Below are 17998 nucleotides of genomic sequence, written 5' to 3' on the forward strand. Positions count from 1 at the left end.
TTGCTGTTGACATCAGTAATAACAACGGCGTTAGGCTTTCTGTTCTAAGCTTGGCTCCCTTCGGAAGGTTGGGGTTCCTTGTTTTCAACTTCCAAGTAGAACGTGCATGGAAATTGAGAAGTTTGCTTTTATTCAATGCAAAGAGAGAATTTTCTCCTCTTACTGGCTTACACTCCTTTTCTGATTTTGTCATGCTCTTTAGTTGGGTGAGATTCCAATCTTGTTTGCTTATAAATCTAAGTTTTAAAGAGTGATGTAAATGGCCTCCACTAAATATTCTTTTAAGCCCTACTAATTAATTTTTCACATAATCTTCAATGATTAGCAAAAATAATTATGCATCCACATTTCCCCCCAAAAGAAGTTGTATGTTAGAATCTAAAACTTTTCTCTCGTAATATATATCAACTCAAACTCAATATTTTTCTCTTTGTTACAATCCTGATATCACTAAAATTTTTATTTATTTCAACTCCTCAAAACAATTTTTATCATTGTAAACATCACAAAAGCAACAAAATTTAAAACCTAACATTCTTTACTTTTCCAACTTCGAGTTTCATTTGCATAAGTTATCAAAATAAAGTCATTATCCACCACAACAATGGTATCATCATTGCCTTTTTGAAAGCTATCATTTTTTCTCTCACTCGTTTGGAATGTGCTTAAATCCGTCTTTTCTTACCACAAAAATAATACTATTTATTTTTGTAATCTTTGACTTTTTACTTAGATTTCTCTCTAAATTTATTATCACTCCCTTGAATTCTCTCTCAATTATAACCCTCAGCAGTTAGATCACTATCTCTAAGTGATGAGTTCTTTGTTTTTATAAACTATTCATTCTCACACAATAAGTTAGTCATATCATCTTAATTTACAAGAGACTTACTACCAACAAAGCTCAACCCAAAGTTTTATGGGATCTAGGCAAAAAGAGAACAATAAAGTTTTCTTTATCTTCTAACTCATCAACATATATGGTTAACAATTGAGAAATTAGTCCATTAAATTTGTTTAGGTAATCATAAAGACTTATACCTTCTTCCATCTTTATACTCAATAAATTCCCTTGAGCTTACCTCACAAACTCTTTGGATAATTTGATGCATAAATTCCCTCAAGCTTACCCCACAAACTCTCTGGTATAATCTTAGTCAACATATTATATTTTATTTTGGGGGCTAAGACCAATCTAATAATATTATCTACTCTCTTTTAAATCATACTTCAGTTACTATCAATCATTCTTGAAACTTAACATCTCCTAATATCTTATTTATTCCGTTGTTGTAACGAATGTTAAAATCAAATTTTACTATAACATAAAATATTCACTTTTTCCTTTACATAGAGGAATCTCAAATTTAAAATATTAGACATATCTCCTAACATTTTGGAATATGTCTCATGCAAACTAAACCTCGAAACTTCTCATTTGAATCAACTCTTCCTCAAATTAGGTTTGTCTTTTCCTATGTTACAAACCTCAATCTAACACCACTTATTGGGATGCAAAACTCAATTGAAAAAGAAAACACATAAATATTTGGTTCCGATCCAACAATATGTTCATAAAATAAGTGGTTTCTTTACAATAACATTAATTTGACTCAATTGGTTTGAGTATTTTCTATGAAAGAGTTAAGAAATGGTTTTTTTTTTTTTTTTCAATCCATAAGTAAGGTAATTTTAGAATAACATAGATTTATTTTTAATGGGGCTAATTAGAGAATTAATGGAATAACTTATAATAAGTAATTCTAAACATTAAACTATGCATATACCCTTTTGGTACATAATTTAAATATACAGATTATGTGTTATTATGTAATTAAATGATAATTAAATATAAATAATACATAATTACATGATGATATATTATTTATGTATTCAAATTGTGTATTAAAAGTGTGTACACAAAACATTTATCAAATATAATAATAATTTATACTAATAATCGTCAAGATAATTTATCTTTAAGATAATCTTTTAATTTTGATAATAAAATATTTTCAAAACTAAACCTCACATAAGATCATCTTATTTTCTAACCATTATAAGTGACTCTAATGTTACACCTGCGTTTCTCTCATGAAAATAGAAAGTGAAGCATTGGTTTTATTCAGGCACTTCGCTAGGACGATCCAAACCCTATTTGACAAGCAAGTTAAGAAGGTAAGATTGAACAACACAGCTAAAAAATTCCTCTCAAAAGGCTTTCAAGAATTTCTTTCAAAACAAGGAATACTTCATCAAATGGCTAGTACATATGCACTGCAACAAAACAGTGCAGTGGAGAGAAAACACAAATACCCGCTTGAAGAAGGTATTGAGGTGAATGCATTCCAACAGCGGCATATCTTATAATCTTGCTTCCAACACCCACACTGCAAGGAAGGTCTCCATATGAGGTAATAGTCAATGAACCCCTTTGTGTTTTCCGATGTGTATACTATACCTATGTTAAGCCCAAGCCATTCGATAAATATGTTGCACAGGGGATACAAGGTACTAAATATGGAGAACAAGAAGATTTATGAGACCAGGGATGTATTTTTCTATGAAAACATGTTTCCATTTCATAAGAGGTAGCTAGGCAACAAAAGAACTAAGCATAGAAACAAATATGCTAGTACACATTGGTTGGAGGATTTATGAATGAATGAGACACTGATGAAAACAATGAAATTCCAATGGGAATCGAGGAAGAACCTGACCAAAAATAGAGCTTGGGCAAAGTGATGCAAACAATCATGTGGACAAAGTTGCAGCAAGCTCGATTCCTCAACAACATGGACAGGCTACAAGTGGAACCAGTTGAGAAGCCATGTGTGTATCACAGACTCGTTTAACGATTGCAATATCTCACATTAACTAGGCCTGACATCACGTTTGGAGTGCATCACTTGAGTTAGTTCAGGGCTGATCCACTATAAACCCATATCGCAATGGCTACCCGTTCAGTAAGCTACCTCAAGAGCTCTCTTGAACAAGGAATCTTCATTCAAAGAAACAATTCCCTTCAACTACGAGCTTACTGTGATTCAAAATGGGCTACATGCCCCAGTTCTAGACATTTAGTCATTGGTTTCAGCACATTTCTAGGAAAGAGACTGTAAACTTTGAGATCAAAGAAACAACAAACAATCGCCCTTTCATCTGGAGAGGCTGACTCACAATAGAAACATCCTAACAAAATACAGGCCAAGAGTGTTGCATCAGCTGTTAGACTTTGGAATATCTTTGTTGCGTGATTTGAGTGGCTACTATTGGCTTACTTTTAGGATTCAATTTAGGAGTTTACTAAATTAAATAAATATTAAAATAAAATCAAAACAAAAATAACTACGAAATTAAAAGATTATGTGAGCTTAAGGGTCGATAGAATTGAGACTTGAGAGACAATTGAAGAGAGTGAGGTGTGATAGAAGAACTGAAGAAAATAAAAGAAAGCAGTTGCAAAACAATTACTTTACCATGAGATGGAGAGGGAGAGGAGGAGAGTAAGTGCAGCAAAACAATTACTTTCTTTTTTTTCAATTTTAATTTGCGGGTCGTAATTAATTAGTTTGTGGGCCTTCCGTGAGGCCCATCCAAAAAATGTGGGTCAATTTGAGCCCACGACTACCATGTCTAACTACGGTCCAAACTACAATTTTGAAATTGTAGGGTAGATAACTATGTATACGTTTGTAAATGCAATGGTTAACAATAGTGAAGCAACGATTCTAATAGCACAAACTTGCATTCGGGGGTATAAATGGCTATTTCTAAAAGACGTGGGGGCAACAATACTTTTAGTTACTCTTTGTAGGTTAGAATTAGATTCTCGCCAAACTCTGCCCTCTAAGTTGATTTTCAGGTTAAGATATAGTTTCTTAATGCCCATGTCCGACAGATACTTTTTTGAAAATCATTTGGATTAATTGAAGTATATGCCATTTTTGGTATTTTTGATAGCCCAAAAGGACTTATTCCCATCCAATCATTACCCTTTTCTTAAGTTTTCCCTTGTTAACTTAAAAAAACTCAAATATTTATTCATTTATTAATTTTTAAGGTTATTATCAAAAGTAAAATTATCATTTAAAAATATTTAAAAAATCTAAAAATTTATTACATTTCCTTTTTTAATTTACAACTCTAATAATTCTCCACCGCCACCTATTCAAGGTTAAAAATGTAACAAATTCCTCTTAAGGTTTTTATCTCTCATGAAGTCGACCCTTTGTCATTTAGAAGACGAATGATTCATCTGGACGACTTCCCCCACCATGAAGGTCGAATACAACCAGCCATGAAGACGAAGCAGACGTGACAAAGATGGCCATCTTCGTCGAGAGAGAGTGCGTCCGATCTGGGAGAAAATGAAAATGATCATCTTCACATCTGATATAAGAGAAAAGAGGGTGCGTCCAATAATTGAGTGTGGGAGAATGGTCGTTGGTGCCTGAAGATTGACGAGAGAAGAAGATGTTGGGTCGATTGGCTATCGACATGAACAGAGATGCTTGTCGAAGAAGAGAAAAAAACTTTAAAAGAAAATTATCACTTTTCAAACTTTAGATGTGATGAAATTATTAAATTTTTAAACTTAGAGGGAAAATGTGACAATTTTTTAAGTTTTAAAAATATTTTTATTAAATAACGATTTTATCTTTAACAATAATTATAAAATTAACAAATAGATAAATGTTTAAATTTTTTAAAATTAATAAATAAATTTTTTTAAAAAAATAATCTTTTAGTGGAAATAAGTCCTTTATCATTTTTTATACTCTATAATTCTTTATTATTATTATTATTATTTTGATAAGTTATTCTATCATTCTTCCCCCACATCATAATCTGTACAATTATCTCAATAATTTAACCTTTCTTATTATACCAAATTTACAAAGTTTTTAACTGCATATATTTTTTTGTCACTATATCTTCACTCCCTGTCGAAGGGATTAATTAAAAAAAAGTTGAAAAAATAATGTACAATGCAAGATTTCATTTTATCTCAAAAAAATAAAAATCCCAATAAAAGTAAATATTAATATTCCACAAGCTACGCAAAACATATCTAATTTTCCTTCCGTCTTCAATCTCTTCTCCTTTCTTTCTCTTCTCATTTCCATATACTCCTCGTACCTTTTCTTTCCCTTCATTTCCCTCCCCTTCACGTTTCCCCTTTTACCCTCGAATCCCCTACCAAAAATTACCAAACTATCCTTTCCAGTCAGATGCACTCCTTCCATATCCTCGACATGCAAACTCACTTCCCTCAAGTGCATATTCCCTCCCTTGGTCCCGCCGCACGTGACCACAATCTCGCAGTGCAATAACTCACTACGCGACCCCTTTTTACCGCCCGATAAAATCGAACCGAACCGGATTTGAATTTCTCCACTTAGCCAGTGACGCTGTACGCTCACCGCCTTGTAACTCGATAGATTCATCGCCTGAAATCTAATTGGGTCGATCAAGATCCAGCTTAACATAAAATCTTCTTCCAAATCTCGACAAGTGTCCTCCGTATTCGGATATGGTATCGGTGTCGGAACTGCGTTTTTCGGGTCAACTATGTCAACTCTAAACGGAGAGCACATGAACCACCCGCTCTCCGTCTCAGTTTCGACAACTTTACTACAAACGAGCTGGTTGCAGTAGTAAATATCAACCGCTGAGATTAACTCTGATGGATGGTAACGATCAAGGTTGGTGGCGGCGGTGATGTCGGGTTCGGGATTAGTGAAGGAGTTAGAGAAGAAGGAGTAGGGGCCGCGAGGGGCGAAAGTGGAGATAAGTTGTTGAATACGTGGCGTGTCGGTGGACGGCCACGTGTTGCGGCAAATGTTTGTCCAGAGAGTTTGTTTAGCAGTCAGGGAGGAGAGTTGGGAGGAGACGCAGGCAGCTGAGGCCAGAGTAGGGCCGTCTAAACGTGTTAAGATATGAGTTTCCAAGATGTCTGGATGGAGGGAGGATATGGAACAGGTGACGGCGCTGGATGACGGTGGTGCTACTTCAACGGAGGAAGTCATATTAGGACGACGGCGTTTCAAGCTTTTGATGAGTTTTGACTTCGATTCAAAATGGTTTGGAGGTCGGAGTTTATATAGGAGATGGAGGGGGAGGAGCTGTTTTGTAAATGACTTTTGAGTTTGAATTTAATTACAAGCTTGCCATACCTTTCGATGTCGTTTTGAATAGCACTTGATATTAATATAGATGGCAGTAATGTCAAATTGACTTAAGCATATTATTATTAGAGATGGCAATTGGGTAATTTAAATTGAATGTCCAAATAATTACCATTTATAGATAGTATTAGAAATATTGTATAAAACTATATGTTTATATTTTTTAAATATAATTTAAATATACAGATAATATTTACCATATAATTAAATAATTAATACGATGACTCATTATCAATATATTTAAATTATAAATAAAAAATATTGATAAATACTTTTAAATATAGACTAATTTCATATATTAAGCCTATTTTTAGCACCATAATTCCCAATTTCCATCCCTAGTCTCTAAAGAAAGTGTCTTGTTAAACATTTGCAATCATGTAGCAATCGAGTGACACTAACATTGCATATATACCCAACTCATCTCCATCTTTCTCCTCTTTTTTTCTATTTTTATTTTCTAACTGCTTGAACCAAACCTACTACTCTCGTAAATCATCTTTATTTAAGTAATATTACATTTATAAATAAAATTTTCTAATTTATTTATATAAAATGATGTAATAACAAGCAGTTTATGGGGAATTTAATATTTAGCCTAATTGGATTTTGGCCTCAAAAACAACATCTTGCAAAGAGAATTAAAGTCGCACGTACAAGGAAAATTAGAACTTAACTAAGCCAATTTTTTGTACTGAAGAGGTTCGTAAAATTTGTGAAACATTAGAACTATGTTATTATATTTCAAGACTTATTCGCTCAATCAAATTGGGGAATCCAGTGAAATTGGTACTCATAAATTTTATGTTGCAACCTGAATATTTAAAAGTTGGAAGAAAGTGGATTGATTGTTATTACACAAAAGATGTGTGTTGGTTCATGCAAAACGAGCCCAAGCGTCCTGCCATTTTGCTTAAATTTCTAACTTCACATCAACCTTAATGAAGGTTTTTCAATAATCCATGGCAATTTAGTAATTTCAGGAGAAAACCGGGTTGGATTTTGGTCGTTTTGAAAGTTGATAAATGGTCCAAGGGAGAATATATTATTTGTTGTCTGATTAAATTAATACAATATTATAATCAATAATTATCATCATCTAAATATAATAATCTCAATAAATTAATAATTAATTCATGGATTTTGATTGATTTAATACTATATATTTTCATTCTTTCTATATAATATATATATATATATATATGAACCGGTGAAAGGTTACATCATTGCTTCAATATTAATAAAACAGCTTGGCTGAAAATGGACGTAATTAAGTTCAAATTTGGTATCACAATGAGATGGATATTATAAATTTTATTTTCGCCACAAGACTTGTTCCCACATTACGTTTGGTTTATTCACAAATTTTTATTTGTAAAATTTAAAAAACTTAAATATTTATTATTTTTAATTAAGATTTAGAATAAAAATGTTATTTAATGATTTTAAAAATTTTATATTTTGTTCATCTGCAGTTGCCCCTGTAGCTTTTGAAAAAATCAATTTCACCCCTCTTCGGCGCCCTCTCCTTCTATCTTCGTCATTTTCCTTTATATTGATCTTCTCCTTTGTCTAAGATCCAACCAATGTCAGCCTTACCTTCTCTTCAATACTTGAGTTATCCTCTAATGATGTTACAATTGTCTTATCTCCTTTTTTCTTTAGAAATCAAATAAGAATCGTTTGTAAAGAGGAATTTGAAATGACCTGAAGAGATGTTGATGATGTCAATCTTTGGTCAAATAAAGACGAGTTATCTTTATTTTTCTGTTCAACAAAAATGGCCATTGGAAATCAACATCTAACTTGTTGGTTAAAACAAAAACGATCATTAAAGAAGAAAAAAAACCTTGTAGAAAAATGAAAACTTTCTAAATTTTATGTGAAAAAAATTAATTTTTAAATTTTTTTTATTAAATAATAATTTTATCATTAATCTTAATAAATAATTTTAATAAAAAAAATATTTGAGCGTTTTAAATTTCACGGTGAGAATTTAGAGATAAGACTAAACTTACGGGAGAAAAAGTTTTTTGGCAGTTTATTTTTAGCAAACAAATTAGTCGTCTAGTGAGCAGTTGAGTGCCGGTGGATACAAATTGTCAAGCTTCTATATTGAGTTTTTCTGGCATTTATATTCCGTGGAAAATTTATTATTAATTAATATTAAACTTGGCAGCTCGTGCACGTACCGAAACATGGCGTATTCGTCACGATTCAAAATCATATATAAATATAACCCCTTTGATAATTTTGATTTTTCTATTAATGGGTTCGACATGTTTCGAATTTAAGTTCACATTCTTTTATATTAATTTCTAAAAAATCCATCATAACCAAAAAAAAATCACATCTTTCGATTTTTTTTTCAAAACCCTCTCAAATAAAAGATTATTATTGCATGAGTAAATAGTATATAATAAAATTACGTGTATATATTTTTAGGATGTAAAATATATATGTAAATAATATATCATTATATGATTTGATAATTTTAAATTAAAGATAAATTAATATTAATCATATAATGATATATCATCTATATAGTTATTTTATATGTTCAAAATGTGTACTTATATCATTGTTCAATAGTATGTTGTTCAAGCTACAATAAAATCAGTATTTATTAACTAGAATTTAGGTCCCTTTGAGGTTCAGATATGTGTGACATCGTTCGGATTGATCAAATTTTGAGTAATTTTTGTACCAAAAAACCATAAAGAAGGGAGTAGAGGTGTCGGTGGTTAAGTTGACGATGCGTTGAAGAATGGTTGTCGGTGGAAAAAATAATTATCGAAAAGAGAGAATGTATTTTTTTTTTATGTAAGTGTAATATTTTTAAACTTTAAAGAGGTGATTATTAACTCTAAAATATAAAAATCCTAGATGATAGAGTTGAAAAAGTAATTTTTTTGAAATTAAGTTGAGAAGAAATTGTTAGTATTATAAACTAAGGTGAAAAAATAAAATAAATTTTTTTTTTAGATAAAATTATTAAATAACTTTTTTATCTTTGATAATAATAACAAAATTTAATAGATAAGTAAATATTTGAGTTTTTAAAACTTAACGGATAAAAGTTTCAGTGGGAAAAAGTCTTTTTGGTCTAAAATAAATTATATTTATTTACAAGAATTTAAGAAGTGGATTTTAGGTTTGCATTTATGGTTTTTCAAGGATGTAACTTATAATTTATTCAAAATTTTTCTTAATTATTATTTGTTAGGTCTATTTAAAAGAAAGTTAAAGAAGATTTTATGACAAAATTTTAAACAATCATAATCATGCTAATATAATAATAAATTTGACTAAATGGTCCAAAATTATGTATCATAACAAATATAAATTAATTCTGAATTTGGGATAATTAGGAAGGAACGGGGGATATCAGAAATAGTCTATTATATTAATTAATTAATAATTAAGCTAAATTACTTTTCAGATTTTATCTGGATAGGCGGTCAATTTTCATTTATGTAAGTGACATTGATGTTGAGCTGATTTTCAACTTGAAGGATCTGTGCTTTGATTAAGTCATAGATATTAATTTAAATAGGCCGAATGAGTATTTCTCACCCAAAGTATGCAGATTTTTCAAATTTCCTCTCGTTAATTTTGAAAATCTTATTTACTCACTCATAAATAGTTAAATTTAATAGTTTTAAAGATAAAATCGTTATTTTATCTGAAATATTAAAAATAAACTTAAATTTGATTTTATTTTTCACTCATAAACCCTAAAAATTAATAATTTCTCCCAGCCTAAATTTTCAAAAATAAAATTTCCCCCTTAGGGTTTCTAAACTTTCAAATCTAATTTTTTTGACAATAATTGACGATCCCCAAGCACCTACTCTTCCTCTTCGACGTCTCGTCCTTTTGATCGTGCATATTCTGACACCGTGTGGTGTTGTCATCGATGAAGACGATACTCTTCATCGATGACGACACCACATGACATCGGACGATGCACGACCAAAAGGAGGAGGCATCAGAGAGGAAGAATATGTGCTTAGAGATCGTTGGTCGTTATTGGAAAAATTGGATCTGAAAATTTGGAAATCCTAAGGGAAAAATACAGTTTTTGAAAATTTGGGTTGGGGAAAAATTATTAGTTTTTAGGGTTTAGAGGAGAAAATGATATGACTAACGGACTCAGTTAATTTTAACTATTTATAGGTAGGTAAATGAGACTTTCAAAATTAACGGAGGAAAAACTTGATAAATTAACATACATTGGGGGGGGGGGGGGGTGTGGGGGAGGGGGGAATAAATCCTTTGACCATTTAAATAATACACAAAAAAATTATTTCCACGCCTTAGGTTGGGTATAAATTGTAACTTTAATCTATTAATTTTTGAAAACTCAAATATTTATAATTTCATTAAAATTTTCGATTAGGATTAAAAGTAAAACTATTTTTTATAAAAAATATTAGATAAATTAAAATTTTATCTTATTTTCATCCCTTAATTTTAAAAAATAATTTTTTTTAAAACCTAAGTTTTGAAAATTACCATTTTCCTCTATTTTTTTTTCTCTTCTCTAGCAATCGTCTCTATTTCGACAAATGCTAGAAACCCTACCACCTTCTTCTCCTATTGATGCACAAAGATTGATGACCACTTTCATTGAACGAAGACAAATCGTCTATGTCTGATTAAGAGATATCATCTTCATCTCTTCAAGCTGAACCAATACGATTCATCTTCATTCGAGTGAACATTGGCATGGGAGAGTCATCTTTGTTCAATATTATGATAGAATGAATGAGATCTAGAGAAGTTAAAGAAGACGAATGAGATTTGTTGAGATTCTATCGATTCTGCCTATCGTTTGTCGTCAGTTGTAACAAAGAGCTTTAAAGAAATGTCGTTGGACTTAGAGAAGGTAGCCGAAGTGGATATTGTTGCCAAAAAATGGGTTAATTTTTGAGTTAACCCTTATAGAGGGAAATGATAACTTTTCAAAATTTAGATTTTGGAGAAAATTGTTATTTTTTAAAATTTAGGTGTGAAAAAGAAATAAGATTTTAATTTGCCAAATATTTTTTAATAAATAATTATTTTACTCTTAACCCTAACTAAGAATTTTAACAGAAGAGTGGTATTTAAATTTTTAAAAGTTAGTAAATAAGGGTTGGGGTTTACACCAAATCTTGGGTTGGAATAAGCCTTTTGGTGTAAATAATATAAAGAACAATATTCTTTTCAAACTACATATTTCCAATGATGTAATCCAAAGTGTGAACTTAAGGCAACATATAAAGTATGCTTTCGAAAATCTAACCAAACCTACCAGTTTCGTCAAATTTTAATTAACAAAATTGATAAAATATCACAACTTTCAAAGAAAAAAATTGAATTCAAACCTTTGTTTGTTAAAAAATTACTAAATTTGTCGTAACATATTTTTAGTTTGAACGTAAAAAGGTTTCGTAGGGACAAAAAAATGGTTAATAAATCGTCGCTCTTCATGTATCAACATAAATTAAAATTTAATTTGTTGGAAACCCAATTATAAACACTTGATTAAATTTAAATTAAATAATATTAAATTGGGTTCATGTCATTTCAAATTGAATTAAATTTGAAGCAAAATTAACTTAAATCGGGGTGTGTGTTGACCATGTTAAAACGAGCAATTGAGCTGTCATCAATGAAATTACACCTAATCAGTGGTTGCATTGTTGAATCCAAGGCTTTTGTTGCTTAGATTTATGATTCTTTACCAACAATTAAATACTGTAGCTAAGCATAGATCCAGATTATATCAAAATAATTTAAAATTAATAAAATTATATATATAATTTTTTATAATTTTATATATAGATAATAATATATTATTATATAATTAAATATTATTTTGTTTTTAATTTTTAATTATCTGATTATATAATAATATATCATTATTTATATATAAAATTATATACCTAACACTTTTGATTTAAAATACTTGTTGGGAAAACTAGAATCGGCCGATAAAAAAAAAAAACCTTTCTTGACAAAAATATCTAATCTAGAGTTAATTTTTTTTTTTTAGAGATTTGGAATTTTCTACCTAATTTAGATTTAGAATCTTTTTTTTTTTATATTTATATAGTGTGAATGCAAAACACACATAACAATTTATAGTTTAATATCGAGTAATACTATATATATTTATTTTGAATATATAAATAAATACATATTTATGCGTCATTTTTAAGAGGTTTGTAAAAAGAGCAATGTTATATGTACTTAGTTTGAGTATTAAAATATGTTTATAGATAATATGTCATTATCTAATTGACCCCTTTTAACAAAGTGATGCCTTCTATAGGTTATGTTTGCATGTGTGGAAAAATGGCCATCTAAGGTTCACCTTAGGATCCTTTTGTGGAAGGTCTAGATGAAGATGTTTTATCTAAACTAATTTTTTTGCCATCTAGTGGACAATTAAGAAAGCAATGTGTTAGAGATTTTTGACATGTTGATGTGTTTAGCGAGACATCCTTTTTCTAGTGTCAAACCATTGATAAAGTTTCTCATCACCCACTTATTTATGCAATTAAGAGTCATTTGCAAGATGGACAGTGATAACAGTGTTGAAGATTTGATAATAGATCTTGATATCCACTATGATGGAGCATGCAAAATAATTGTGAAGTAAAAATTGGAAACAAAGTGGTGTTTTTGTATGGTAACCCCCTACCCAAGAGCTTTTATCCATAGTTATTGTATCAATAGCTCTGGATAATATTCCGATAAAGTGAGAACAAAGGTTACAGAAAGTGTCTTAAAAAGAAGTTGGTTCAAAAAGAAACCTTCAAAAGAATTGTTAAGTTTGAGAGGTTTGTCGTTTATTGTAGGATAAAATTAGACTAATCTTAAATATGGATGAGATAATATTTATTTGTGTTTTTCTCGTGTTCCCCCTTTTCCTTAATAATACTTTATAATTATAGGATTCATAAAATTTATTACAATGTTATTGGTTATAGTCTGACATGTAAATTCAAAAATTAATTTTTTAAACTGTTACAATTAAAGATAAGATTATGATCAAGGTTGATATGAAAAGAGAATAAAAGGTCAGTTGTCCTACACCTAATATTTTTGACCTTTTCCTTCCTGTCACCATAATTGCCTTTAAAAAAATGACTTATTGATCTCTGCTTTCAGCAAGGGTAGAAAGAAAGTGCTGCTAGCATGATACAATGTCGTGTGGCATGGGCTGAAATGGCGGTGCTTATCATAATATAATAGGATTAAAAATATTAATTAATATTTTATTATTTTTTCATTCCTTGACTTCCAAGAGTGATTAGGTTTATGAATGTTTTTCAAGGAGTACTTTTAATTAAACATATTCTTTTATTATAAATAAAACTAAATATATGTTGTCACGCCCCTTACTCACACTCTATGTAGGTATATTAAGGGAAACAATCAAATATTCAATGTTTCCCAAACAAAGCAAATATATATATAGTAAAAGTTTTTTTTAGTTGCTTTTTTTTAATAAGAAAACTTTATTTGAATCAGATCGTTCTTTTAGAGTAAAACTAATTACACTCTATCAAGTAGAAGAAATTTCAGATTTAATGCCCAGTTCTATAACTACAATACCAAATAAGTGAAAAGTTTAATTTCAGAGTAATATTATGTATACCCACTTTAGATACACAAATATATACATACTTATATAAATATTACACGATTAGATGTTATTTTATCTTTAATTTAAAATCTCCTAATTATATAATGATATATATAAATATGTATATATTTATATATTTAAAATAAATACATATAATTTTATTATTAATTTTAATATGATATCGGTGAACTTGAACTCATGCTCTTATGTTTGATACCCCTCTCTTTTATCACCCAATCTAGGGTTTTTTAGTTATCGTATATTGAATGAATCAATTTCTCATGCTTTGAAATGAGATAAAAGTTTCTGACAATTTATTTATCTTAAATTTATTAGCTATTTAATGTTGATTTTGACTCGACTATTCTTACACCCCATTTCATTGTCATAAATTTTAAATCTTATGAAGTAAATAGAAAAGTTTATTACCGTTTGAAGCGTTTTTAAGTGTCAATTATGTCATAAATCAGAGTAAAAGCCTTAACTAAATACGACCCAAGGAGCCCTCAGTCCATTTGGCTCGAGGACTTGACTTGATCAGAACTTGTAACATAAGAGCTTAATAAAGTACAGTTTATGAAAATATAGCTTTTTTATGAGTAAGTTGGTGGCTGTTTGATCAGAAAGAAAGATGTAGAAGGGTTTTCTATTATTAATTTGCCAAAAGGGTTCAAATAATGTAATTTAGACCTTTTCTTTTCAGCCATTTACCACTTGAAATTCTTCATTCCATTCTTTCCTTTAACCAAGAGATTTACAAACCTGTGGAAGATTCTCCCTCACCTTGCTTTCGACCTTTCGAGTTTTCATAATCCCTCACATTTCAAGCCGTGTCATATTGTATTATAACCAACTTGTTAATATCAACCAAATAACTCTCACTTGTTCTAACAATATTGATCATCTCTTTATCAACCAAGCCATCGACCATCTTGTCTCAAAAATGCTCACTTCCTTCAGTTTTATGGATACTTGGACTATGCCGCAGCTTTAAATATTGCTGGGGTTTCACATTAGTTAAGCTTCCGGCTATATGAAGTGTAAGTGTTAAAATTCATACAACAGATAAAACAGAACATCAACTTTCTCCTTTTATGAAATTGAAGCTGATAATATGCCATTTGAAAATTACTTATCCATGATTCCTACTTATGTCAAAACCTACTTGCTGCTTCTGCTAATGATACATCTATAGAAGTTGAAGTGCAGAAGGTATCAACATAACTACAATGAGATATTGATTTTAATTCTCAATCACTTTTAACTTTCTTATACATTTATTTTAGTCTTAACTAAACACTTAGCTTTCCTGATCTTATCTTCATTTGTTACTTCATGATTTTAATCTTTATTCTAATTTTGTATGATTTTACTCTAAGATATTGAGTTTCCCTGTTCAATAAAAATAGGAACACAATGGATGATGATAGAGGATCACCACCAGTGCCAACATAAAGGGTTGACAAGTGAAGCAATAGCCTTAGGCCTCCTCAAGAATGAAGGCCCTAATTAAAAACATTATATTTGCAATTTACATATCAAATATTCAAACTTATAAATAACTTTATTTCTTTTTCATTACTCATAATGAAAAGCCGATTCTTTGTTTCAACATTGTTTTTACTTATTGATTCTCTCAATATTGATTTTTATTTTCTCTAGAAGTTATAAACAGAGCTTGAGTAAGAAAATTAGTTCAACCTTGCCATCACATTATAGTTACAAATAATTTTAACATCAATAAGGTTTCCTTTTCTAATTACAGGATTTGTTATTACATATCCAATAGAACTAATATTAATTCATTAAATTTGGAAAACATCTTGCAAGGTCTCCTGATTTAAAGTATTCACTTTATCTCCACTAGCATCTTGAATATGGCAATCATAGGTAACTATCCAAAAAGAATATAATGTACATTTGCAAATAAAATGGATTGATTTACTAAGATAAGTTTCAATAACGTAATTAAAGAGAAAATCAGAAATTAAAAATTGATAGTAACTCTTCAGACATAGCAAAATTCAGATATCAACTAGTTCAACACAAAACTGGCATTTTTAACAAATCTTACAACCAAATATCGCAAAGATAAAAATAGGTTCACACTATTATATCTATTTCAACATCCACAAAAACCACTGATCCATAGCAATATCAAGAACATACATGGTATAGTTAGCTGATCTTATTCAAGAGATTTTTATGAATGCAGTATTCTGGTGCATGTTCTTACTCTAAAAGATGTGATTTTCAGGTGTTAATTGTCTTGTTGATTGAAGAAATCGACTTTGACTCTGTCAGACAATTGTTCCGGAGGTCCTCTTGCAATGGGCATTCCGCCACTTTCAAACTTGTCTTTGGGTTTGGGTTTTGCAAAGTCCACAAATATTACACGTCCATTAATTGTCTGGAAGTGATGTCAAACCCATCAAATTACTTAGATAACTCAAAATGGATAGCATTTTGTAATAAGAGGAGGATCTTTAATAATTCTTACCTTTCCATTCAACCCAGTGAGGGCTTTCTCGGCCTCTTCTTCTGATGCAAATGTCACAAATCCAAACCCTTTTGATCTATCTGAAACTCTGTCCATCACAACTTTGGCTGCCAAAGGAGGAAAAAAAACCCAAAAAATAAATGTTAAATTCTATTTAAATGAATACAATCCTACCATTGCATTAATTCATTTGACCTCATTGCATATTTCTATGAAAACTTATCTATTCATACTTTTCAAGAAATGCATCTAAACACTTCAACTCATTTTGCTTTTAGTATATATATGTGTGTGTCTGTTCAGCTCAAGGAAACCTTCAATAGATCAAATTTAAAAACAAGGTAAATAATTTTTTTTTCTGAAAGTTACAAACACGAACCAAAGGAAAGTTTTAGTTGCCAGCATTGATTTTTTTTTCATTGCCTATCAACTCTAAAAGAAAAAAAAGGGTCCATTTGATTTCTAATCCCAAAATAATTTTCAAAAAACTTAAATATGATCTAAATTTTTAATTGTATTTTAGTGTTCTTCAGATTTGAAAATGTGTTTGACATAATATTCAAAAACTGTTTTTAGATTAAAAAGAGTAGAAAATTATGAAAACAACTTGTAATCATTTACTGATTTTACACCAGTCTTTAGGATTCTATCTGAGAACTGTTTTTGAAAACACTTTGACTAATTTCTATTAGAGGCATTTTCATAAGTGATAAGACTTTTTGTATTCCTTATTATCAAAAACTAAAAACAGTATTTAAATTGTATGTCTAACATACCCTTAGAGCTATCCTATTAACTCTCCACTTTAAAGAATGTTTCTCCTTGGAAATTTGATCCATAATCTTGTGTACAATCCTATGATATGAAACAACTAAACAATCACTTATCCAACATGTGAATAATATTGCATTGAATATGAGTAATTGGAGAAAGGTAATTAAAAATATTTAATATGATAGAGAGTAAAAGTGAAAAAAAACCTTCAATAACTTGACCGTATTGAGAAAATGTTTGTGATAATCCCTCATCTGAAGTGGAAAATGATAAACCTGCAACAAAAAGATTTCATTTTCATTAAACATACTTAAAAAACGAGGTCATTGGTGCAATCGGTCGAACACATAGCGAACAGAAAAAGGAAGCACATGATGAAGTAATATCAGACTCGAAACCTCTATTTAAAAGAAGTGAACTCATGTGTTGAAGTTAAGCTAACAAAAATATAAATTTCAAAAGTGAAATGAAATTGAAGCGGATGAAATTGATGAGACAAAAAGAACCTCCAACGAAGAGCTTAGAGGCAATAGCTCTGCAAGATATGAAAAGCGCCGGGGGAATAAGGGAACGGCTTTCGATACCAGTGGAGGATTTAACAATCTTCCTAAGCGCCGCCATGTGAGTCTCAGATTTTACCAAGTTCTTTGCTAACAGAATGGCGCAGATAGTTTCTTTAGTCGGTTTTTTTTTTAACGTTCATAGTATGTCATCCCTTATACTGCAAGAGAATTACATTTTCGCACCTTAATTACTTTGGTTTTTTTTTTTTTTTGTTCCTTCCTAACTTTCTTATTTTCAAATAAGGCCAAAGGACCAGTTCCGACCCAAAGTATATATTTTTCCTAAGTTTCCTTATTAACTTTGAAAATCTTATTTACCTATTCATAG

The 17998-nt window shown here is 30.1% G+C and overlaps 2 protein-coding genes across 2 annotated transcripts; both read right to left on the bottom strand.

The window, feature by feature from the left end:
- Positions 1–4892: 4892 nt before the first annotated feature.
- LOC123228230 (probable F-box protein At2g36090) lies at positions 4893–6104 on the bottom strand. Its single transcript, XM_044653551.1, has one exon. It carries the CDS (start codon positions 6030–6032, stop codon positions 5007–5009), a length of 1026 nt encoding a protein of 341 aa, XP_044509486.1. The 5' UTR covers positions 6033–6104; the 3' UTR covers positions 4893–5006.
- Positions 6105–15801: 9697 nt separating this feature from the next.
- LOC123227286 (small RNA-binding protein 11, chloroplastic-like) lies at positions 15802–17812 on the bottom strand. The gene is made up of 4 exons (XM_044652022.1): positions 17614–17812; positions 17314–17382; positions 16334–16440; positions 15802–16243 (listed from the first exon to the last, which is right to left on the bottom strand). Exons 1-4 carry the CDS (start codon positions 17726–17728, stop codon positions 16094–16096), a joined length of 441 nt encoding a protein of 146 aa, XP_044507957.1. The 5' UTR covers positions 17729–17812; the 3' UTR covers positions 15802–16093.
- Positions 17813–17998: the final 186 nt, after the last annotated feature.

The sequence above is a fragment of the Mangifera indica genome, chromosome 10 (assembly GCF_011075055.1).
Source record: "Mangifera indica cultivar Alphonso chromosome 10, CATAS_Mindica_2.1, whole genome shotgun sequence".
In the NCBI taxonomy this organism is placed as follows: Eukaryota; Viridiplantae; Streptophyta; class Magnoliopsida; order Sapindales; family Anacardiaceae; genus Mangifera; species Mangifera indica.

Coding starts and splice junctions, on each gene's coding strand:
- LOC123228230 (XM_044653551.1), bottom strand. CDS start 6,032: ATGACTTCCTCCGTTGAAGTAGCACCACCGTCATCCAGCGCCGTCACC.
- LOC123227286 (XM_044652022.1), bottom strand. CDS start 17,728: ATGGCGGCGCTTAGGAAGATTGTTAAATCCTCCACTGGTATCGAAAGC. Junction 17,383..17,613: donor CTCTAAGCTCTTCGTTGGAG/GTTCTTTTTGTC, acceptor TTTTTGTTGCAG/GTTTATCATTTTCCACTTCA. Junction 16,244..16,333: donor TCACTGGGTTGAATGGAAAG/GTAAGAATTATT, acceptor CATCACTTCCAG/ACAATTAATGGACGTGTAAT.